This window comes from Bactrocera tryoni, chromosome 5 (genome assembly GCF_016617805.1).
Source record: "Bactrocera tryoni isolate S06 chromosome 5, CSIRO_BtryS06_freeze2, whole genome shotgun sequence".
In the NCBI taxonomy this organism is placed as follows: Eukaryota; Metazoa; Arthropoda; class Insecta; order Diptera; family Tephritidae; genus Bactrocera; species Bactrocera tryoni.
The window spans coordinates 72,624,593-72,650,618 of NC_052503.1; the positions used below are offsets into that span (position 1 = coordinate 72,624,593).

General features: G+C 34.1%; 2 protein-coding genes across 3 annotated transcripts in view; both read right to left on the minus strand.

Annotated features, from left to right (window-relative positions):
- Positions 1–18,112, minus strand: part of LOC120779114 (calcium-transporting ATPase type 2C member 1) — a 182,783-nt gene extending 164,671 nt beyond the window's left edge. For both annotated transcript variants that reach the window (XM_040111303.1, XM_040111297.1), the window contains exon 1: positions 16,306–18,112. In XM_040111303.1, coding sequence (XP_039967237.1) covers positions 16,306–16,716 — 411 coding nt within the window. In that variant the 5' untranslated portion in view covers positions 16,717–18,112. The remainder of the gene's footprint in view (positions 1–16,305) is intronic.
- A 1,581-nt stretch (positions 18,113–19,693) lies between these two features.
- On the minus strand, positions 19,694–25,787 carry LOC120777357 (ras-GEF domain-containing family member 1B). The gene is made up of 6 exons (XM_040108625.1): positions 24,833–25,787; positions 24,471–24,764; positions 22,261–23,967; positions 22,012–22,155; positions 21,205–21,407; positions 19,694–21,075 (listed from the first exon to the last, which is right to left on the minus strand). Exons 3-6 carry the CDS (start codon positions 23,839–23,841, stop codon positions 20,787–20,789), a joined length of 2,217 nt encoding a protein of 738 aa, XP_039964559.1. The 5' UTR covers positions 23,842–23,967; positions 24,471–24,764; positions 24,833–25,787; the 3' UTR covers positions 19,694–20,786.
- Between the last annotated feature and the right edge of the window lie 239 nt (positions 25,788–26,026).

Here is a 26,026-nt window from a genome sequence, read left to right on the forward strand (position 1 = left end):
ATAAAGCAATGGGAATCTGGTGTTGGGAAATAAAAAGCAAAAACGAAATGGTGGAAAAAATAGCGTAGCAAAGTCATTTTTCAAATAGTTGTTTGGGCCATTAGTTAGGGTCATGTTGTGGTGGAGCTTTGTTTATTCGTTGGTCGTTGTTATTTTTTTAACTTGTTTGTGCTGCGCTATAAATATTATATATCGTAGGTTGGTGTGGAGGAAATTTCTTGTTTTAAATGCTGTTGCGAAGGTTTCCAACTTTCTGCAGTTTTGGTGTCATTATTTCTGTAGCATAAAAAAGAGAAAAGCCACGTAAGCATCTGTGTGACCTCCTGCTTTTACTGTGAGGACAAAGACAAAAAATTTATATTTTTTTCGAACTCATTAAATTTGTAAATATGGAAGAAAGATTGTAAAGAAGCTTTTCACGCCAAAAGTAAGCGAAGAACAAGCAAAGACAGAAGCTTCAGATGCCTTAGAGTCTGGCAGTAAACCCTCCATATATGTAAGAAATATAAGAACATTATTAGAGGGCGGAACACGCCTACTTCTTCATACTACTTTTCACATAACACGGACGGACCGACAGAGAGACAGACAGTCACCCGGATGTCAATTTTTCTCGTCATCCTGAACAAAACTATAATACACTGTAGCAACAGGTTGCAAGAGTATAAAAGTTGAATTTAATAACCACACTCTTTTAATATTTTTTAATAAATTAATTATTAATGACTGGTAAAATTAAACCTCTAAGATAACGATAAAGATCGATATATAATATTTTCGGTAAAATATTTGATAATACAAAAGATAAAACTGAAATTTTTTAAAGAATATCTTTTATTCCTTCCTAAACCATTATATGAAATTTTAGAAGAGATTAAATGAAAGTGATCTCTCTCTTGAAAAAAAAACTTATATAATTAGTCTAATTGTTTTTTTTTTCTTTTTGTGTTCACTTCACAGGAAAAAACTGAAGAAAGCTTAAGAATTATCGGTTTATTTATCGGAGACATTCTTTGAAAGGAAAGATAGAGAGAGACATAGAGACTGGGAAAATAGGTGAGTTCGCCTAATTCGTACTTTTTGAGTTAAATTCACAAAAGGTACCAGAAATTTTCCGAAAAATTTGTGTTAAAATTCTTTGTAAAAAGAGGGAGAGAAATGAAAGAACTCACCTCATTCGCCTAACTTCTATGTTTTGAGCATTAACTGTGTTTTAGGACAAAACCTGAACTTATTAACATTTATTTGAACATTTTGCATATAAAATAATAAAATGTGGTATAATCGGCTAATATATCGATAAGAATCGATATATGTGACCTGGTCTACGAAAAAGGGGCTTAGGTGTCAAAAAAAAGGAGAACAATTAATGAGATAACGAGAAACTGACGATTAATTTTAACAGCTTTTCCCAGAAAACTAGTTTTCGCACGTTAGCCCCCTTTTCGTTGACCAGGTCACATATAATGCTTTCGATAAATTTTGATTTAAACTAGTATCGATATATGTAATAAATAAAGATATTTAATATTATTAATAAGTATCGATAAAAAACCGATATATACATATTATCGATAAAAATTGGTATACATATGTATATTGAAGTTAAATACAGATATATAATATTATTGATAAATATCGATATATGAATATTATCGATAAATATCGATATACGTATGTTATCGATAAATATCTTTCAAAACAAGTAATTTTAACATAAAGCGACGAAAAATATTTTCTAATGAATTTCTAAGCAACTTTACTTGCTGCTCTCCAGTCATATACACATTTCAAAATAATGCAACATTGTAAAAGGCAAAAAGGCACTCAATACCATGAAAATATAATGAAATATTTGCGGTTCACCAAAAATCATAAATAATCACAGACAAATTGCTGATTGACTAGCGGCTGTGACCCCACTTGAATAAACACAACATTAAGTATTTGATGCTTAACCCGAAATAACACAATTGATACGGAAAAGATTAGCAAGTTTGCAACAACAAAGCCATACAACAAAGCATTGCAAGCACAAAGGGCACACAAAAGCATATAGAAAATCAGTACATAATGGCAATATTTCATAAACTGGACGAAGAGAAAAATGTGACGTCCACTTTGGTGGACAAGAAGCAAGCGATAACAAACAAACACGAGAAGATTTAATAACACAGCCATTAGAGCAAAAGCTGAAACAAACATTGTACCATATACATACATATGAATGTGTGTACACATTTTCATAAACATATATACATAAGTATGTATGTGTGTATGTTTTTCAATGATAAATGACACCCTTTCGTGCTAGAAAATTTTATTAATTGTAAGGCATGCTAAAGTGAAGTTGCTGTTAAGGGAAAACCGCAATGTACATAGCTGTAAACAGTGTTGTAAAACATTTTAAACACAAAAGTAAACAAACATGCAAATAAGCCAATGTGCGAATGTACAAAAAAATACATGTTTCAAAGTATACACATACACATACATATATACTTCTTTCTAATATTATACACGTGTTTGTAATCACTATAATGTTCCCTGCGGCTTGTTTATTGAAGCGTGCCGCATATTGCCTACATACAGGCGCTTAACCTAGATGCTTGTGTAAACAAATTGGGTGAAATTCATTTTAAAATATTATGTCGATATTAAAAATATTTGGAATATTGGCGGATATTTGATTTGTTGGGCAGATATAAATGTGCAGACGCCCACGCGCCTAAATGTAGGCAAGGAAAATTTTAAATATTGACATTAAATGAATTTGGGCATACAATTTATATATGTATGCATGTGAAAGATCAAAGCATGAGAGATGAAATGGAAAAATTTAAAGCGATGAAAACGCTGGCAAGGATTTGATATAAAACCTGTTATTTCAAGCAAAATATGCTGGTATTTGTCTTTAATGTGGTCAAAAAGGGGTTTTTGAATAAATATGAATTCTTTAAACCACATATTGATAGTAAATTACAACAAAAATTTTATTTATAAGTATAATTACTTGAACTTTTAACTTAAGAGAGGAAAAATAAGCTTGAAGAAACTCAAAACTTAAAATATAAAATTATTTTTTTTTTTTGTTTTAAAGAGGCGCAGAATATCAGAAAACCCTATAAATACCGTAAAGGATTTAATTTAAACCTTATACTACATATAGTTGATTTTCATTAAACAAACACAAGCAAAAACCATTTATTCTATATTTTAAGAAGTTATATCGATTTGCAACCAAAAAAACAAAACACGATTTTTTCCGTAATTTTTTTCAATGGGCAATTTATGTAATAAATAAATAAAAATAATACCCATTTACAGAATTCAGTGCATTATATTAATCCGATAATATTTATCGATAATATTGCATAATTTTATTTATCGATTATATTATATATTGATATTTATCGATTATCCTATTAATCGATAATATTATATATCAATGTTGTTTTAAATCGATGTTTAACGATAATATTATATAATATTAAGTTTTATGTACATTCTCTTGATACCACAGCCGATTTTCAGGAGGAACTACAAGAAAAACATTTAACTGACCGGAGGAAGATCTTTTTCTGTTTAAAATTATCTCAAAAGTAAAAATAAAATAAAAATATTACTACAATAGTAGAATACAGGTAATAATCGAAGTCTAGTCAAAATATTGATAATATGGCGTCTTTAAAAAAAAAAAATGTCGAATTTTGTGAAAAAAATCATTTCTTTTTTTTTTTAATTTAAACTCTTCAGAGTGGCTAAAAAATTATAATTTTTAACAAAAATCTTATTTCTTCGATCACTGCAAACAACGTAACTAAGAGGGGCATTGGAGAATTTCACGTCGATCGGTTCAGCCGTTTCTGAACAATTTCCTTACCGACCTTTAACGTATTTAAAGTTTTGAGAACGACAGAGACCCGAAGGACACAAAAGGTTCTCAACTACCTGTGTTTAAGATTAGACTCCAGGGTTACCTATTGGGCACAAAACCAACAAGCTGCGTAAAGGCGTCTAAGATAAATTTCAAACTTAGCCATTAACTTGGCCAATATCACAAGACCGAGACAGGAAAAACGCAAGCTTTTGATTTCGCCAACACTCAATGTCTGGCTCCACGAAGCAAAGTTATGGGCAGACTAATTGAGGAAAAATAACCGAAGCAAAGCCCTGGAAATACTGTAACGCACTGCTGCTCTAAGTTTAGCATCGGCATATTTTATAGCCTCTGACTTCGAGCTGTATATGTAATATGGGCATTAACAAGATTCATCTTTGAGCACTTTATGACAATCCTACATACTCTAGACACAAATCTGATTAAATTATCACATTTTATTTAAATTTTCATTTTAATATTAGGTTTTTGCGCTTCAACTGTGTCACAATGTTCTTCAGCCCATTTAAACATTTTTAAAGCCATTTTCTTCAATGGCATGCCATGGCATGAACAAAATGAACAACAATAAGGACACCGAAAGCAATGTTGCACATTTGAAGGCAGCAACAATTCATAAAAATCTCAGCGCCTACGCACAAATTACTCATACAAATTAAATTAAATTTACCAAAATGACATTTATCTTGTACAGAACATAATAACAACAAACAAAAGGTAATAAAAAATAAGTAAGTAGGCAAAACACAGTGAGGGTCCAGAGGCCGCAGGATAAATTTACAACTTCAGCTACTATTGCTGCCAAACATAGAGTGGTTGTGTGGCATGAACGGGCGCTAACGCGTACATAAACATATAAACAGCGGCAAGAATGGAGTTAGCCAGACAAATCGTCAAATTTTCGCTCATTCAAGAGCGCTACCAGCCCTGAACAGGGTACGTTAAGCTTGCCACGATGTTTGTAACAGCGAAAAGGAAACTTTAAAGACCATGTAGAGTATGTGTATGTATATAATAATGATCGACGTGACGAGCTAAGCCGATTTAGCCATGTGCGTCGGTCCGTTTTTCTGTATATACGCGAGTCGTGCCTTAGTTATTGAGATATCAATCTGAAATTTTACACAAGTTATTTTCTTCTTAAAAAGCTGCTCATTTGGCGAAACAGACGTTATCGGAACACTATAATATATAGCTGCCATACAAACTGAACGATCGGTATCGGGTTCTTGTATGGAAAACTTTTTTATTTTACAAGATATTTACAGGAAACTTGGCATGGGTTGTTTTCTTAAATAATAAAGCGATATCCGAAGAAATTATTCAGATCAGACTACTATAGCATATAGCTGTCATACAACCTGAGCTATCAAAATCATGTCCATGTATGGAAAACTCCTTTATTTGACAAGGTATCTTCACGTAATATGGCATATATTATTATCCCAGTCAATGGTATAATCTGCGAAGAAATTGTTCAGATCGGATCACTATAACATATAGCTGACATACAAACTAAAAGATCGGAATGAGGTGCTTGTATGGGAAGCTTTCACATTTGACGAGAAATCTTCAAGAAATTTGGCATAGATTATTGTACAAGGCAACGGCGTAATCTCCGAAGAAGGGAAGGGTGTGAAGGGTATTATTTTACTAGGTCTTTTCTTGCTACTTTTCATTTCATTTTTTTTTTTATATAATTTCTAGTTCTCATTTGTAAGCGCTCCAATGTTGGCGCTGCGAATCGCACGCGTAATTTAATGTTGTACAGCTACTTAACGGTTATTTGTTGTTGCTGCCGCGCAACGGTTGTGACAGCCAATTTTACGTTTTAACGAAATTTCGCCAAAAAATTACGCAGAAATGCGAAAATAGCACAGATGAAATGGCTGATAGCGCCTACACATACATAGGTTCGCACTTATACATACACACAGCAGTTACAGAAGCAACATCAACTTGCCTGCCCGTTTGCTTCTTATTTTGTGGCAGACAACTGCCTCGGTTTGGCGCTGCGGTGTGTTGGGTTCATTGTTGTGCCGCGGTGACGTTGAGGTTTGTATGTTCACTGCGGCTTCCTGTTGATTGTGTGGCGGCTGCGCTTGTCACTCACATCATACTGCTGCATTGCCGTGGCGGACAGTACGAACCGTGCAAAGGATAGCTGTATAATAGCAAAAAGGAGTGGAAATAATAAAATAACGCACATAATGAGGTAGCGCGCATTACGCGGCTCCGTATGACTTTTCACGCTTGGCGTTGCTTGCTGCGTGCATGTCGCTGTTGCTGACAATGATGATGATGCGGCCACTAACGTTATTTAGCACTCAGCACTCGCCGCGTGAATGCATTATGTCTTTAGAGTGTATTTAAAATTGTAATGAGTCATGAGAGAAGTTAAATGTATATATATATATATATGTATATATTGTAGATCAAGTTTAAATATATATTAAATGTATGTGTATAATTTTCGCTCGCACAAAATGCAGCAAACAATGTGAAAAGTGAGTTAAGCCAATTTTGCTATATACAGCTGAAACTTACTTGTAAATGATTACGCATACGCCATGGCGTCGGCAGCTGAAGCTTCTTGTAAATAATTACGCATACGCTGTGGCGTATCAATTTTTTAATTAATGAAACGTAAGTCGTTAAAAACAGCAATCAAGCGGATTTTTACTGCTGATATAATATATGTTATAAGGAAATATTGTATAGTGTACAGCAGCTTACTGATCGTGTGCAGCTGTATGTCTCTTAAGTGCGATAAGTATAATGACAATAACTATTGAACTCAATTTATTCAGAGATTATAGCGCTTTTTTGGAAATTCTTCTATGTCAAATTTCGTCCAGATATCTGGTCAACTGAACAATTTTTTCATACAAGAACTTGATTACCATCGATCAGTTTGTATGGCAGCTATATGCTGTAGGAGTTCGATCTGCATAATTTCTTCGGATATTGTATCATTCTTTTGGAGAGAAATTTGGTGAAGACACCGCGTCAATTAATGGCTTTTCTATAAAAGAACTTGATTTCGATCGTTCGCCTTGTTTGGCAGCTATATGATATAGTGGTCCGATATGAACAATCTGTTCAGAAACTATGGAGTATTCTTGTAGAACAATTCGTGTTAAATTTCGTGAAGATATTTCGTCAAATAAAACGGGGTTTTCATAGAAAGACTTTGATTTTGATTGATTAGTTTGTATGACAGCTATACGTTATAGTAGTCCGATCTGCATAGTTTCTTTGTAAGTTATAGAGTATTCTTATAGAATAATTCGCGTTAAATTTCGTGAAGATATCTTGTCAAATAAAAGAGCTTGCCATAGAAGGGCTTGATTTTGATCGTTCCGTATGTATGGCAGCTATATCCTACAGTGGTCCATTATCGGCGTTTCCGACAAATAAACAGCTCTTTTGTAAGAAAAGGATGTATCCACAAAACGATAGCTTAAAAACTGTACTGTTGAAGCCTCATTAGAAGACATACTATATAAAAAAAATGGGTTCAATACCAGAATTTAGGATTGTTTAGCTAAAAAAGAAACAAATAATTAAAATTTGAGAATCAAATTATGTGTACAACTTTTAATGCCACAATTCTCGTCAAAAAGTGTACGAAAACTGGTTAACCACGCCCACAAAATATAGTTTAAAGCCAAGCTAATAAAACTGAGACATTCAAATCACGGTTTAGTGTCCAACCACGCTTTTTGTACGCTTAGAATTTATTGCTGCTCACTTTCTTCAGCAGCATAACGCTACACACTCAAACCCGAAAAAACCACACATGATTGCCTGACTGCGCAATGCGCATAAAAAGCGCATTAAAAACCACAGCACTAAAGCGCCGCAAAAAGCACAACAGTTTGACGAGCCGGCACGCACACAAACAAATGTCGGCAACTTATTTATTTGGCGACCATAATCAGCATAATAAAATATGAATTTGCACATTTTCACCGCAACACGCGGACGCGCTCAGTACGCACTCGTATAATTAATTCAAAACAAGGAAAATTAATATGAAAACAAAACACACAACAAAAGCGGTAAACACACATTAAAAATGCAACATGTGTATGAGTAATTGCCAACACACACACCGCACGCGCATTAAAATGTTGCTGATGTGGCAAGTTCGAATAAACACCCGTTAGACGCAACGCTTGCGGTTTGCTGCTGGCGCTCTGCCAATTACATAAGCAAATTTGTAGCTATGTGTCTGTTTACTTTTCAACAAACTTTTTATTTGAATTAAAAACAAACAAGCTGACACACATACAAAGACACACATTAATTTTTCACAGCCAAACCAAAGGATTGCACGCCGAAGGTGGCCCGACGCCAAGCTTCACACATCATCGCCAACATAATTAAATAAACCATAAAATTAAATGATTACATTTAACAGCTTCCGCCTAATTTAAGCGCACATTAGCATATCTGTGTGTGTGGAGGCTTTAAAAAATACAAAGACACATACAAATTGGTATGTAGGTATATGTGTTGGTAGACATTGCAGCATACGCCTGTCTGCGCTTGATTTATGGCAGTCAACCACAGCGGAAGTTGCACAAAGTATGGCTGCCAATGGCTGCCTCATTGCGTCCGGATATGCCGTGCAGTGCTGTCAATCTTCTTGTAGTCGTAGACGAGGCGGAGCGCAGCGCAAAGTTAGTTTTGAAAGTCAACAAATGAGTTGAAATTAATTTCGCAGAAGTCATAAATAAATACTGTATTTTTACAGTGTTGCATTTGAGGCAATTGTGCACATAAATAAACGAATGACTTCGGTAAGTATGAGACTGTGTGTCGTATGTGTGTGAGTTCATGTATGCATAATTTTTACTATTGTTTTCAAAAATGTATTTTCTCCGAAATTTGAGTGATGAAAAATAATATTTTTCTTGAAAAGTAATTTATTCATTAACCGAAACATTAACAGAAAGAACATTTAAGCAAATTTTATGCATAAAATATTTTACAACTGGCTTGCCAATGCAGTGGTAAGTCATTCTCTATTCAGTATTCTTTCTTCTAACTCAACCAGTTAAAGTAAACAAAGTTTTTAAAATAATATTATAATAGTTTCATTGAAGCTTTATGAAAACCATTTGGACCGGCAAGCACTTATCGTCAAAAACAAAGTTAATAATTACTAACACTTATAAAGCAGTTGAGAACTGCTAGCGTATGTGAACGAAATGTCATAGGTTTACTTTTTACTGACTATTAGCAGCCTTTGATTCGCCATTCTTCTGTTCGTTTCTGCTCTCTTGTCAAAAAAATTACATGTAAAAGAAAAAACAAAATTATCGAGTTGCATTCGTACTAGAAAGTATGCGGATACCTCGTTAAAGTGGTATAACCGCTATCTTCAGTGCTACCAAGTTTTGTTCGCTTATATTTTAGAACAGTTTTAGTATTGTAAATGGCAAATGAAGAATGAAAGCATTATATGTTTCATAATTGTATTTCGATAAATTATATTCATATAGCGTGAAATTAAAAAAAAAAATCGTATTTCGATTATTTTTTTTTTAATTTAAAATCGATTTTTTTCATATTAGATAAATTATAAACAAAACGATACGTTATAAAAATCGATTTTTTCATATTTAGATACATTGTACTTTTAAAAATGGCATACTAGAATTTAAATTGTTTTTTTTTGTATCGATAAATTATAAAAGAATGTATAATGTCTTCATACTTCGATAAATCATACTGAATTTGTAATCTAATTTCTTGACCTTCTGGTAAATTATATAAAATTATAAAGTAAAAAAAAATTTATAAGTTACAAAAATCGATTTTTGTTATTTCGATACTTTTTTAAATTTTTAAATCGATTTTATTCATATTCAATAAATATTAAAAAAAAATAGGTAAGTTATGAAGAATCGATGTTTTCATATTTAGATAAATTATACCTTTAACACTAACATACTAAAATTTAAATTGTTTTTTTTATTTCGATAAATTGTAAAAGAATCTATAAAGGTACACACCTAGAGTGTATTGAAAAAGAAAACTAATTTTTCATACTTCGATAACTTAAAAACCTTTTGATAAATTATAAAAAATCAGTATATTGTAAAAATCGATTTTTTCTATTTCGATAAATTATACCTTTGAAACTAACATAATAAAATTTTAAATCAAGTTTTTTCCATATTTCATTAAACTGCACAAAAATTAAAAAAAAATCGATTTTTCCATATTTTGATAAATTATAAAAGAATCGATAAGTTACAAAAAAATTAATTGTTTTCATATTTCGATAAATTATTCATTTGAAGCTAACATAATAAAATTTTAAATATATTTTTTTACATTTCGATAACTTATAAAGAAATAATAAATAGAGAAATATGTACATATATAAAGGCACGAACCTAGCGTGAGTTTAAAAAAAGAAATTATATTTCGATAAAAAATAAAAAAAATCAATTACTTTTCAGATTTCGATAAATTGAAAACGAAAATTAAAAAATAGTCAACTGTTTCATATTTCGATAAATTATACCTTTGAAACTAACATAATAAAATTTAAATATATTTTTTTATATTTCGATAACTTATAAAGAAGTGTGATTTAAAAAAAAGAAATCATATTTCGATAAATCATTAAATAATCGATTATTTTTCATATTTCGATAGATTATAAAAGATCGGTAATATATAAAAAAATTGTTTTCATATTTCGATAAATTGTAAAAGAAAATTAAAATTGTTTCATATATCAATAAATTATTAAGAAATACATAAGGACACTCACCTAGTGTGTAATTAAAAAAGAACGTTTTTTAATAAATTTTATCAGAAAAAATCGATTATTTTTCATAAAAATATAAATTTTGCGAAAAAAATGTTTTCTCAAGAATTTTTTCTGTATATCCTTAACACAAGTATACGCTTTAAATAAAAAAAAATATTTACTATTTTTTTTATTCTTAATATTCGCATTTTTTAGGCTGTCACACCCAGTCCCTTAAATAACTAAAGTCTACTGTAAACTGATTTTTCAGGAAATGAAAAATTTTTGTTCACCAGACTTCAACATAAATTCCAGAATCCCTTTAGAACTTTAGTTGATTTTAACAAAGTATTCATATTGTTTGTCTAAACTTTCTTTGCTGGTATTGTTTAAGTTACCCTTTTCTGCAAACAACCTTTTTCAGATCAAAGAAGTCAAAAGCGTTGGAAAGTTTTGACGCACAAATATACTGATTACCACCATTAGAAGCATCACTCAAACGAAAATTCACTTATTTTAATACAAATATAATTTACCACTTTGCACACACACAAAATGACATAAAATTTTTCAAGGTTTTCGATTGTAATGAATCGGTTTCACACCCAACCATTTGCAAGCACTGCACATATACATACACATGTAGTTGTGTATGTCGACTACTCGGAAGCTTCTTTGCCACCACAGAAATATGCTATGTATGAAACTCAAGAGGAATTTTGCCAACAATGGAATTTCTTGATGAGAAAAAAAACACACACACTACTAAACACTTTGTCATAGAGTATTCATAGAGTATATGCTGGCGCTGTGTAGTAAAGAGAAAATTAGGAATGATAAGCTTGAGACGGGAAATGTGTAAATATTTCTGGCAAAATATTTTGGTAAAATTTTCAAACAAAAAGTACCACATGAACGAACTTGGCAAAGGATATGGAAAAAGTTTTCACTTTTCACATGCATAAGAGCACATAGAAATACACATGCAAGCGAGCAAAGTTTGTCCAACTGCATGCATTGTCATAGGATACTGTGTGGTATGTGCCTTCAAGGCGAAATGAGAACTTGAAATTTGAGCTTATGTGCATTACTGATGGCTGCATATGTACATAGTACATACGTATTCATGTAATGTGTGCGAAAAACTTATAAAAGCATGAATATACGCAATGGATTAAATTAAGTGAAATTTTGACAAAAGTTGAGATAGCATTGAAGTGAAAACTATACTTGAGAGTTTTAAAGTTAATTTAGAAATATATGGTATACATGTATTTATGTGGGCAAAAAGTAGTAAGATTTTTTAAATTTAAATTTCTCGTAAAAAACCAATTTGTCGAAATATTTTTTTTTAGATTGACATGACTGTCAGCGACATATGTGCCAAATGACAAATCAAAATAATTATTTTGTCATTAGTTAGACAATTAGTTTGTTGCGGGCAAGTTTTTTTGATTGGTACAAACTAATCATAGCAAACAGGATCAAGAATCACGACGACGAACCACGTCCAGGACGGCCATCAACATCAACTGATGATCAACACGTCAATAAAATAAAGGAATTGTTGCTTGAAAATGGACGATTAACAATCAGAGACCTTACTGACATCGTTGAAATATCGCAAGGATCAGCGAAAACCATTTTGAAAGATCATTTGGGCCTCAGAATATTGGAAGCACGATTGGTTTCAAATTCACTAAATTTTTTCGAAAAACAGCGTCGTGTTAACGTCTGTGAAACAATGCCTTCCGACTACCAGAATCTCCAGAAACATATTATTAGCAGCGATGAGTCTTGGATCTATGCTTACTACCCGGAAACAGATGATCAATCAGCCGAATATCGTGGCAAAGGTGAGCCGAAGCCAAAAAACACGTCAAAGCAGATCAAAAATAAAGGTTATGTTAAAAGTTTTCTTCGATTATCGAGGTGTAGTGCATTCCGAATTCATTGCGACTGGACAAACTATCAACAAAGAATACTATTTGAGAGTCATGTGTCGTTTTATTAAGCTATTCGTAAAAAACGTCGGAATTATGAGCCGACCGTCATATACTGCAGTGGTCTTCGTCAGTTTTTTACCAAATTTTCAATCAATAATATGCTGCAACCACCGTATTCGCCTAATTTGAATAGTTTATTATAAACGTCTGCTATTTTTCTCTGCACGACGGTATATTATATTGCGACTTATTATTTGCAAATCGAAAACTGCAATACTTTCAACAATCACTTGGTTCAACAAGATCACCCATTTATATTTAATACATTTCCCGCTGCAATGCAAAAAATATCCTGCTCAAACAAAAACACTTAACTTTTCACCATTCACTTATGCCACTCTTAACTTATCACATTTCATATAAAAAGAGAGTGTTAAAATGAGTTAAGCCTGCCACCACTCTAACCAGGAAAATCTGACGCACCTTAACAAAACACAGCACAATATACCACATGATCACCAAACAGCACTTCTGGGAACAAATTGGAAAACACCATAGTCGACGAAGGCAAAGCGCAGAGAGCATGCTGCGTACTCAGCTCACACGTGCGTTCTCTCTGCAGTGTGTAGTGTCACCAAAGCAATAACTAATTCAATTGCTTTTGCGTTTATTTGCAAATGCATTTGTATTTTGTTATTACTGTATGTTTGTTGCGATTTTCTCGAACATTTCTACGCATAACTAAGTAATTTCAAGGCCATTTATAAACTTATGTGCGTATTGGCAAACATTTACTCAACTAATAACCGCATTATATATGTACATACATGTGTGTAAAAAAACATACTAACTTCTAATTAAATATATGTAAATATACATGTATTTTCACTTACTTTAGACGTATCCATTTTGGAGTAGCCTTCCATTGCCTTGATGTTTGCAGCTTCTTTTCACACCTGCACACGCTTTTACACTAAAATTTTTAGACGCGCCGACTCGCGCCACTCATTTGCAACACACATATTTTTCATTCACAAAATACCCGCTTGAAATTAAACGCACGCACTAATAATTTACATGTTTTTTATAAAGCCTTCCATTGCCTGGATGTTTGCAGCTTCATTTCTCACCTGCACGCTTTTTACACTAACACTTTTACACTAAAATTTTCACACGCGTCGACTCACGCCACTCATTTCCATCACACATATTTTTTCATTCACGAGATACACGCTTGAAATCGAACGCACGCACTAATATTTTACATGCTTTCTTTAAAGCACACTTCGAACTTTATTTTCAACAAAATTATTTTCAAATTAACACAAAATTTACCAAGAAATCTTTACTTATATTCTGCCACGGCTGCAATGCACTCGATTTCATTCGCGACAAACTTTTAACTGAATCGTATAACGGATGTGAAGGCGTCTGATTGACTTTGATTCACTCACTGCAATGCAAAAAATATCCTGCTACAAAGCTCACACGCATCATAACAAAAACACTTTATTTCTCACCATTCACTTATGCGCAATCTTATCACATATTTTACATTAAAAGAGAGTTTTCTGCTTTCTGCCTTTTAATTACTAGTAATATCAACAGCGCAGAGAGTGCACAGTGCGCACTCAGCTCACACTCTACACCATGCGTTCGCTCTGCAGTGTGTAGTGTCACCAAAACAATAACTAATTCAATTGCTTTTGCGCATATTTGCAAATGCATTTGTTGTTGCTATATGTTTGTTGCAATTTTCTCGAACATTTCTGCGCATAACTAAGTAATTTCAAGGTCATTTGTAAAAAATATTTACGTATTGCCAATCATTTACTCAACTAATAACTGCATTACACATGTGCTTACATGTATGAACATGTTTATATTAAGAAAGCATGCTAACTTCTAAATAATAATAAATATATGTAAATGCATTTTAACTTGGGCCGTAACCATTTTAGAGTATTCTGCCATTGCCTTGGTGTTTGCAGCTCCTTTTCACACCTGCACACACTTTTACAATAACACTTTCACATGCGCCGACTCGCGCCACTCATTTGCAACACACATACTTTTTCATTCACGAAATATACGCTTGACTTCGAACGCACGCACTAATACTTTACATGCTTTCTATAAAGCACACTTCGAACTTTATTTTAAAAAAATTATTTTCAAATTTACACAAAATTTAATAAGAAATCTTTAATTTTATGCTGCTGTGGTTGAATGGCCCTCGTTTTCATTCGCGTTCGAACAAACTGTTCAATGAAACGTATAACGGATGTGAAGGTGTCTGATTGACTTTAATTGCCACAGGATTGCATTCGCGTTGAAAAAGTTTTAAGTTATTCGAAAATAATTTTTCTTAAGAATTTTTGTTTTTTGTGATGTGAAATATAAAATGATACTGTAATTATAAGTTTTTAGTAAGTTGCTATACGTTTGTATATTTAATATGGATATTGTGACAAAAAAGTACGCGAAAATTGACATTAACAACTGTTTCAAGAATTAGAAAAATCGTTGACATCGTTGTATTGCGGCCAAGGGGTATTACTTTGAGGGGTATAACCTAGATTTTGGAGAATAAATTAAGAATATTAATATTATGAATAAAGTCTTACTATTTTTTGCTCATAGTAGTCTAAATCTACCTCTTTTTTCCTTGAGTCTTGATAATAAAGCATATATTAAAATAAGTAACCACCAGTTATGAAATTTTACCTTCAATTCTACCCCAAATTTAGTAAGTAAATGGTTAGCCCACTAACTTAACTACCTTACTAATATTAATATTTAAATCCACCACTATATTTATGAGCTTGGGTAGTTGTATACATACATATGTACATATATGTATGTAAATCGAAATTTAATCGCCTCGATTGATTTTGTTCATACTTTCGGTGATATTATACACACAGACATATTTAAAAGGTGACACCGACAAATGGCACGTTAACGTAGGGCTTACCATTAATCTACGTCAATGAACACTTTTCAGTTTTTAAATATTAATGACAGACCGCTATTTTTGGCTTTAGCTTTTCCTTTTCTCTTTTTTTTTGTATTTGTCCTTTTCGAATACTTTTTGTCATTATATCATATTGATATTGTTTTTATACTGATATGTTACTAAAATGAATTCCTTATGGAGGGTTGATATATTATTTGTGTAAATCTTTTTGTGGGGTTTGATGCGGGTTTTAAGGTTGCTCATAGAGTAAATTTTATCAAAATGAGTTCATATGAAATTTTTCCAGCGATAAGTAAGGATATTCAAGTTATATTATATTTTTTTAAATTATAATTGAAACAAGTAGGTAAAAGACTTTCTTGATTTTGGTCGTTCAGTTTGTATGGCAGCTATGTATGTATAGCTATAATGGTCCAATCTAAACAAATTGTTTGGAGATTATAGCGTAACCTTGGATAATGATCTATGCCCAATTTCGTAAAGATATATTCACAAATAAAAAAGTTTTTTGTATGGCACTTTCTTTCGGCTGTTAGAAAATTCGTAAAACACTTAAAAAATATTCACTCTGTAAATACATATGTACATATGTATACGCATACTTGTCTATTGCGCCTAAAAGGCGTTTAAAGAATAAAAAAAAAAGTTGTTATACCCAAAAAATAAATTTTTTATAAACCTTGATTGATAAATGACTACTTACCTCGATTACACTATCGCTGCCTAAACCAACAGCCACACCGCCGCCACCACGCACTTTCCTATCGCCACTGTTGGCTGACGTGTTCACACGCACACTGGCTGAACCACCGCCAACAACATTAGCACGCGTACCAACACTACCACCGCCGCTTAAAGCTGTTGCTATTACAATTTCGTCCTCTTCGTCGTCGAAAACGTGACCCTCCAATGCGCTGGCTGCGTTTAGGTCACCAGTTGCTGCTGTTGTTTTTGTTGCTGTTGGGACGTGTTCGTCGTCGTCTGTATCGTCTGCCAAACCAATGCCAGCAGCTAAATTAAATTCATCCGAAGCACCTGCATCCACATCCAATTGCTCTTGGAAACTTAAATCTAAATCTTGGGGTAATTTTGCATATTTGTTGTGACTTTTCATTTTCCAAACACGACGACACGCTGTGTTTATATGTGGATTTTCCGACTAATTGTGAGCCAACAGCAATAATGGCCAAAGGGGGTCAGTTAAAAGGCGGATGACTCATGCGTGCAGTAAGACGAAAGAGGGGAGTAAATGTGACGATTTTTTTATATGGTGGAAATTGTAACGGTTTTTATGTTTATATGTTTTTGTTTTTACTTCACACTATCACTTTATTTCTTCAGCGTATGTATAGCAATTTTGAAAAATATTATTTATTTTTAAATTGTCGAAACACACACAAAGTCTCTAGTAACTGCATGCACCGCTATTCACTAACTGCCAACCGCGCTGCACAAGTCAGTGGCTCACAGTGTTAGCTTAAAACCCAACAAATGAGCACAATCGATTTTTCGTCGCTTTTAATTGCCTGCGCTTTTGTGTTTTTTTCTCACTTTATATACAAATTGATTTTCTATTATTTACTTTTGTGCCTAATATTTGTTTTTCTATTCAGCAGTCCGTGCGCCAACAGGTTCCGTCGCAATGCAGCACTACAGTCAACAATTTATAATAGTATATTGGCAGCACTGCATTTATTAGCACAAAATTATTGTTTTTAACACAAACGCACAATCAATACTCGATAGCAGCATATCCGGCGGAAGAAAGTATGCCATGCAATGATTGAAATGGATCACCAATGCCACAAAAATCACCAGCGTCAGTCAAGCAATTCAAGGACACGTAAGCGTTGCAGCGCCACTAACAAATATCAACGTTGTTATTGCACATGCCAACACAGTGCAGCCGTGTAGACAATGCTGTCGCCGCAGTCAACGTCGCTGCGACTGCTGCAACTGCTGCACTTGCGGCAAGATTTTACGCCTCAGCGGTGCTCTAAAGCGATTAGGAAACTGCAAAGACGTTCAGACTACATACCAACACACAAGCATTGGCAAATGTCGTATGGGGCTGACAGAGTGAAGTACCTACGTACACGTCGCATTCACGGAAATACTTTCACTGCCGAAAAGGGGAGTCAGTGTGCTGTGGGTGGCGTTACAGCGAGACACACAAAAATATGCACAGAAATTGGAGCAATGCAATGCTGCGCGTGTAATTAAATGGTACAATTCGAGCACAAGTCGCGTCACTTGTAACAAATCAATGTTTTCTTTCTTTCGCTCTCACTTTTTTCACCAATTTGCAGTTTTTAGCACGCAGTTATGTTTATCAATTTTTTTCACCGGAAATGTTGCAACTGTTTTGATGAACAAAATATTTACTTTACATTTCTAATTAGTCAACACTTAACCAAAAAAAGAAAACACTTCAAATGGATTTTTTCTCCAATTGGATTTGTCTCTTTGTTTCTTTCCATTTACCAGTCTTGTTGCCGAAAACGCGCTCTAGCCAGCCACTCGGCTCAACGTCTCAAACACTTTTGACAACTGAAATGCTGTTGCCACAGCGAAGCCGCCAAATGGCAGTTTTCCCATTATTGCGATTCGCATTTGCCGATTTTCCGTACAAGAATGTCAAAAATTGACACCACTGAAAAACTGTTAGAGCAAAAATAATGCTTCCAGCTATAGCAGTCGTCTCACTTACACGCATGTTTACTGCACCACAACGAATTTGCAAGCTACTCGTTCTTATTGGATTTTCTTTGCTTTTAGCTTTTGTGCTTGCATTCGCCTTTTTCCAATTAGCAATGTGTTGTTGTTGGCCATGCATATTTAGACAGCTTGTTTGTAATAGATTTTCATACAGTTATACGCAGTTTCCAATTGAAGTATGGCGTTGCCAGCCTAAAATTACAAATGGTAATTTTAAATAAACGCTGAAATGAAATAATAGTAAACGTATTAAGTGCTTACCGTGGAATCTGTCAGTTGTATATCAAAATTTGTTATGTCAAACTTTAAACCATTGGATCCTCATTATACACTTACTTACAACCTGTTGCCTCGGCGAACGTAGTTTACACTACATATGTTCTGGTATATGCTGGTATGGCCTGTGATAAAATAGTTGCAAATCAAGCTGATACCAGTAGTAATAACGCCAAATTTTTAGCATTACTTCTCGGCTTAGGATAGCCGTAGACGCTCAAAGACGTGCTTAATGCGTGTGCGACGTAAGTATGGTAGACTAGTTTGGTCCTTTGCTATACCAGATGGAGCACACTTGCTTAGTCCAAGAGGAGTAGTCATCGTTTAGAATGCCTGCACTTAACGCAAATTTGAACAGACTCTGCGGCCTCACTGTCGATACTCCCCCCAGTGTATCATACTGTGGGGACCCCAGATGTTTACAGCGTAGTCTTGCCAATGTGGGATTAGTGCGCAAGAAATGCTCCGTTGTTTCCCTGGTGCCCTGCTCTAGGCATTTCCTGCAGTCTTCTCGATCTGTCAGTTCCATCTTGCGTGCGTGTGTCGGCACTAGACAGTGACCAGTTAGTATTCCCATCATGTTACTTAAGAAAATAGGTTTGGCGCGGCTTATGTATCCACTCTATGGGCACCTTTGGGCTGCGACCAAGTATGTAGCAGCAAAATCAAGTGTGACGTAGTGAATTTAAGAAATAGAAATCTGGCAAGCATTTATTTTTTTGTAGAATTTATTTGTTGTTTTCAGCGTCAGCTTGAGAAATTTGTTACAAATTTATTTTGTTTACGGTTTTTGTCGGTTTGTTGTTTAAAAATGTTTTAGCTTAGGTTTAATAATCTTATAAAGGAAAGCATCGTAATAGCTACCACAATTCATTCGCTCGTCTACTGCTCACTTTTCGTCAAATACTCACGCAATATTCGTGTTTTTTATTGATGTTTTCAAAAGTTTTAGTTTATTTTTTGTTAATTTTTTAATTTGAATTTTTATGTTGTAAATGTAGTAAATTGCAATTGTTTTATTTACGCGTATATAAAGAAAATGTTCATGAACATAAATACTGCCTTGTTGTTGCTTTTATAGTGAGCATTTGTTTTCGTGTAATACAATTGATAACTAATTAGTTACAAATCATGTTTGCGCTTTTAGTTTACAAAATATTCCTTTGATTTCTTCTCCTCATCATGTTCCAACTATATAATAGTAAATTGTAGTTGTAAATATCAATACTGTCAACTTAGCAATAGAAACACGCAATGTTCTCATAAATATCGGGTGCAATATAAGTTTTACATGTACATATTTAGCAAATAATGCATGTGCAAGTGTGTATGTATGTATATAGTACAATTACAACTTACATAAGAGTTTTTTGTGTCCATTTGTTTAAACATTAATAGAGCTACATATCGTCTTACAAAACACACACAGGGTTGTACATTAAATCCTTTTGAAGTTAAACACAAAAGTGGTCACTTATAATAGTAAAAAAAAATCATAATTAGTTATGTGTATAAAATAATATATTAAAGTAACTAAAATAATTTCTTAAAGAAATTGGTAATATTTTTTGTTGCTGCTTTTTTAGCGTTATTTGAGATTTGCTTACGTTTTGTTTTTGTTATATGTATTCGATAAATTACTAAATGCATTAAGTACAATTTACTGGCAACCACATAATGCTGCGACAATGTATATTTTTAAGTAGTACGCTATAGAATTTTCGACTTTTGAAGTCACAAAATTGTTCTCAAGTAAATTTTAATTGTTTGTTTCTTGTTCCTTTCATTACCCTACTATGATGCTATTAATTTGTGGTTTATTTGTTGTTGTTGTTGCTGTTGTCATCTTATATGCTAAAGATAAATGTAACTAGACTTAGTATATGTTTAAAAACGTTTTGAAAATATCAAAGTAGGTATCAAAAAATGGCAAGCGTTCCGCAACAATTGCTAGAAACAAAAATAAACGCACGCGGGTTAGACATTTCGCAGCGCAAATAACGGTTATTTTCGATAATTGCATTTAGAGTTTAAGGTTTTTAAGTGCCAGCGAATTTTGAACAAAATCAATTGAATTTTTTCGACAAATAATGTCAAATACTTAGTTTGCGCCGCAGCTGCCCCACTAGTGCATACATACACATACTTTAAAAATAATATAATTTTTTGTTGCAACACTGTTGCAAACGACTATGGTTGGTGTTGATGTTGTTGCTCTTGCAGTTGATGTAATAATTGTTGTTTGGTTTCGGCTTTAACCGTTTTGTAACGACCCTTTTCCTCGGTGTTTTCGGGTGGTTCACATTCGAAAGACGCCATCGACAATGTGTTCTCATTTAAAACACTACTGGTCTGCAGATATGCAATCACATTTGGCATTTGCTCAAATGGGCAAGTGACCTTCTTCCATTCGTTAAACTCCATCACCTGTTTGGCGAGTTGTGAGCACTTTTCAAAATTGATATGATTGTTTGGCAAACTGTGAAGCAACGTTAGAAGTAAATAAAAACACAACATATTTAAAATTCAAATTTGAGTTGATTATAAGTGCACTTACCGTTTGGAACAATATAAAATTGAAATTTGAGTGCATTATAAGTACACTTACCGATTGGAACAGCCCTCGTTCAAAAAGTATAAGTCCTTAACGAATAAACTAAAAAATGGAATGATTATGCGTTCACGTTCCTCTGTAGCGCCTTCCGAACGCCACATGGCTGCCTTAAGTGTTGAGCGATAACTATTGAAATTCGATGTAGGATCCATTTGATGTTCCAGTACAGAGAATTTTGCAGATTGCACTTTCGACCACTAAAAAAATAATTTTATTTAATTAAGGAGAAAATAATGTTAATTTAATATATGTATGTACAAATTTTTCAGTTGGCACTTTCGATCACTAAAAAAAAATAATGTAGTTAAACACAAAAGCTTTGATTTAAAAACAAAAATAATAATAATTATTATTTTATTTAATTAACAAATAACAATTTTGATTAATTAAAAATAATAATTTAAATAATTTTATTTGTTAAAAAAAAAACTATGATTATAAAAATATATTAAATTAATACAAAATAATTATTTTTTTAATTAAGCAAAATTTGTTTTAATAAATAAAAAATAATAATTTAAATAATTTTAATTAATTAAAAATATTACATTTTATTTATTAAAAGATAATAATTATTCATAATATAATAATTATTTTATTTAATTATGCAAAAATAATTTTAATTAATTAAGAATAGTAATTTAAATAATTTTAATTCTAATTACTTAAAAAAGTTAAATAATTTTATGTATCAAAAACAATAATTTTATTTCATTTGTATTTCTTTTTTATTTTTAAATTTTTCTCTCTCCATGCTCAATACATACAACTCCCTGCCCTCTGCCAGCAGTGAAAACTTACCGTTTTCTTAAGCCTTGAAATGGGCGCTAGATTTAAGCCAGCTATAATCGCCATTAAACTGTTAAAGTTGCCAATATTGAAACACTCCCGCGCGGTCTCTATCCAATATTCGATTATGCGTACACGCTGCTTTTTCTTCGGATACTACAAAAATGAAATGCAACAAAGTTAAAACAAGTTACTAAGCCAATTGGCATGTGTGCCCAGCCGCACACATACAAAGGCACACGGTGCTGTGCTCATAACTACCTTTACAATCTCCGATGCCGTCAGGTAACTCAGCCGGTTAAACCACTCCACGTACGATTCTAGGTTGCGCGTTTTCTTCATATCATTCAGCGTTGTGGAGTCAACGCTCGCCGCATTTTTGCCACCGCTAGTTGTTGTCGTCGCTGTTGATTTGCCTTCAATTGTATGTTGATATTCCTTGGCGAAAGCTTGCACAAATTCTTCGGGACCAATGTGTGACAGCCGCTCCAGTTCAATGGCGGTCAGCTGATGCGCCAACTGCGCACAACTTGGGCATATGTCCATAATGCCGTGCACTTCGTGCGCACTATTGCTATCTATGGCCGCTGCCACTGCTGCCACAGCCACGGAGCCTAATGAGTTTGAATTGTTTGTGATTGTGGTTGGTTTATGTGCCTCTGTTATGCTGGTTGTGTGCAGTGTATGACTTTTTACGCAACCCACTAGCGAATTGTGCGTGGCGTTTTGAGTGCTCGCCGTGGTGGACGCCGCGGCCGATGTATTGTAGTGCGGTAGTTGTTGCTGATTACTGCCCGCCGTGGTGAGATCAGTAGCTGCCATTGCTTGCAAAGTCGCCTCATATTGTTCTAGCACTGTGAGACGATGTACAAGCAGTTGTAAAATTCTTGAAACTCGCCTACCGAGCGCATTATCAATGTAGACACATTTCCGCGCTAATATGCGCACCTGCTGCATTAGACGTTCATCTCGAAAGTCATACGGAAACGTCTCAATCCATTCGGCAAGCAAACGTATGCAATTCTGCGCACTCAACTGTATGGCGGTACGCTGTTTGAGGTGACCCTCCACAATAACGTTTACCTCGTTATGACCAACTGTTGCTGGCAATAAAACGGCACTATTCGCGGCTTTGCGTTGCATTAACGGCGATGCTGAGGCAGCGACGGCCAAATGACTGAAATGTGCTTCGTCGACTACGTCTACGCCTTGCTGTAGATTATGCTGCTGTTTCAGTTCCTGCTGTTGTTGCTGCTGTCGCTCCCAGGTTTGTGATATTTGCGCAAGTAATTCATGCGGCCGCACATATAGGCGTGCGCTAAGCAAAAATGCGAATATGAAATTTTCCTCTGGGTAGTAGTCGCTTGTGGGCACCATGTGTGTGATGAGCGCCTCTAAACTAGCTGATACTAGATGCCCATCTTCGGAGTAGACAAGCACATCGCTACGACTATCATTCAGCGTCGCATCACCTAAGGTTTCCGATATTGCTGCGGCGTTGCGAAAATGCGTCTGTGGGCTTATATATTGTAACTTACGATATACCGGACGCTGTACACCAGTAATATTGGAACCATCACGCCGGTGTGTAGCAATGCGTTCGTTGTTGTTTGATTGTTTAATTATAACGCTTTTGTCTGGCAGTGTGTTGGACGACCCTACATAAGTAGACATCGCAGACGAGGCGGCAGACAAGGCTTTCGTCTCATTTTTATGGCTATTAATTGACTTTGCTGAATTGGCATTGGCACTACTGCTGCTACTATTGTTGCTGCTGCTGCTGCGCCCATTACTGGTACTGCTGGCGCTGGCGCTGCTCGTCTTTATAATGTTGTTAGGCATTGGCAAAATAGAGTTTACAAGCAACGGAGAATTTTCTATTAAATCCGCAGTTTATTTTTGCGTAGCGGAGCGCAGAGTGCGAAACGCGGCTAAACCTCATTCAGGACGCAAACTGTTACTCAAAATCTGAAAATGAGTTAATAAACAAGAAAAAACTTTTACTTCGGTTATAACAAAACTGGATACCATTCACAAATACAAAAGACACAGTACAAGAGATTTTGCTAAACCACTTTTTATGACAGCTATGTACTATAATGGGCCGATTTGAACAATTTACTTGGAGATTATACTATTGCCTTGAAAAATTATACTCGCTTAATTTTTAATATTTCCTCATTAGCTTTTATAGTTTGTGGCTTTCGAATCTAACGACATTTTTTTGAAAATATTACCACAAAACTTACTCAACTATTTAAAAATAGAATCCACTTTTTCAAATACAAATAAATTAGTTCAAATGCACAATATGCTATATGGGACACTATTGCATTGTAGTGTTGACCATATTGTATTAACCATATTGAATTGACCCGTATGTCGTCCTAATGTCTGCGTTAACGAATAGCACTTCGAAAAATATCAATAAGAACAACATTTTTAGAGAAGGCATAGACATTGATTTTTACCTTTTATGTGCAAGCATGTGTGTGTGAATGTCAATGTTGTAAATATAAGTGCGGGGTGGGCCAAATATGGCTTGCCGGCTTGTTGGCTTGTTAGCTTAATTTTTCTTCCTTGCCTCTTCCTTTTAAACTTGATTATTTATAACACTGTGAAATCGTGAGTTGCTGTTGCTGCTGCGCAAATTAATTTTTAGTTATGCTTTACTAATACCCGGCACACCCATATTGGATTACAGGATAATGATTTTGCCTCCGTAAATTCATCGGCGCCCAATTTCACTCGCTGCATTATAAGCACTAAAATAAATAGCAGAATATGGCAGTCAAATAGACAAAGCATAAATATGTATTTTATTAGAAGTCACCTTTCACCAACGCTTCGGTGTCAGAAACAGGATATAAAGCTAACAATCGCTGGCCAATGGCCTGCTTTCTTTTTTGTTTGATTTTGTTGATCTGTAGAATTGCAGAACTTTACTGCCGCCTCTTTGTATGTCAACTTCACTGTAATTTAACCGCTTCTGTATATACATATGTACATATATAAAATTGTTTGATAGTCGAAAATGCATAAATTCACTGTGATGCAGCCTCACCCTACATACATTGTCGTGTAGGCAGCAGACTGCCTGACTGCGTTTTAAGCGACGGTACGAGTGGTCAGCCTACTTGACCTCACCCGTATATATGTTTTTTACGCTACACAGTTTTCCGTATTATCAGCGTTTTTTAATGCCAGCGTTTAGCTGCGCTGCACCTTCACCAGGTATACACTTTTGTTTTTGGCTTTTTTGCTTTCGTATGTAAATATTCCCAATTTAAAAGTTGTACTATTTTTCACTTATGTTGTTTTTGTTCTTATTTTAAATACACACATAACATATTTTCAAAAATCTTTTGATCACAAGGACAAATATTTCGGTCATGAAATAATTAAGCGACAAATCTGCTTTGAATTCTCTGTGCAGTATTTCTCGAAATCTTTCTGTGGCGCCGACGACGATAGAGTTTCTACCATTTCTACTTTCTTCACAGTCCAATTTAACAAACCAATTCCCTCCCCTTTTTCACACACGGACACAACTACACGACAAAACCTTTCGCCCGACGCAATAGCTGCTTATAATGCGTAAGTGCGCACGTTTGTCCTCTTTTCTTCCACCACATGCACATTATTTCATTCAGTTTTTTTATTTTAACAATTCGTAAACATTAATAATAATATCCTTTTAATTTTCTTTTAAAGAACTAATTTGAGTTTTCTGTATTTTTATCACTTTAACATATACCGCTGTTTGTTTTGTTTATGCGTTTCTCTATGTGGCGTTCATCCGTTTTTGCTTTCAAGAGTAGTTTTGTTCGTATAAAAGCGAATGTCAAGGTAAAGACGTGACAAAAGTCAGTAATAGAATAACAAATGTCAAAGAGTTACGATATTTTTCAAATAAGGAAACTATTTTCAAGGCCAAAAAATTTAATGAGAATAACTTAATAATGAGACACTTTTAGTTTATAAAGCTCTTAATTACGAGTTATTTTTTATTAATTATATATATCAA

Bases quoted from the DNA above. Each gene is read 5' to 3' on its own strand.
- LOC120777357 (XM_040108625.1), bottom strand. From the start codon at position 23,841: ATGCCTAACAACATTATAAAGACGAGCAGCGCCAGCGCCAGCAGTACC. The intron at 22,156-22,260 runs GTAGTTATGAGC...TCATTTTTGTAG, and splicing joins CGGCATCGGAGATTGTAAAG to TATCCGAAGAAAAAGCAGCG. The intron at 21,408-22,011 runs GTAAGTTTTCAC...TTATTTTTTTAG, and splicing joins TTTCAAGGCTTAAGAAAACG to TGGTCGAAAGTGCAATCTGC.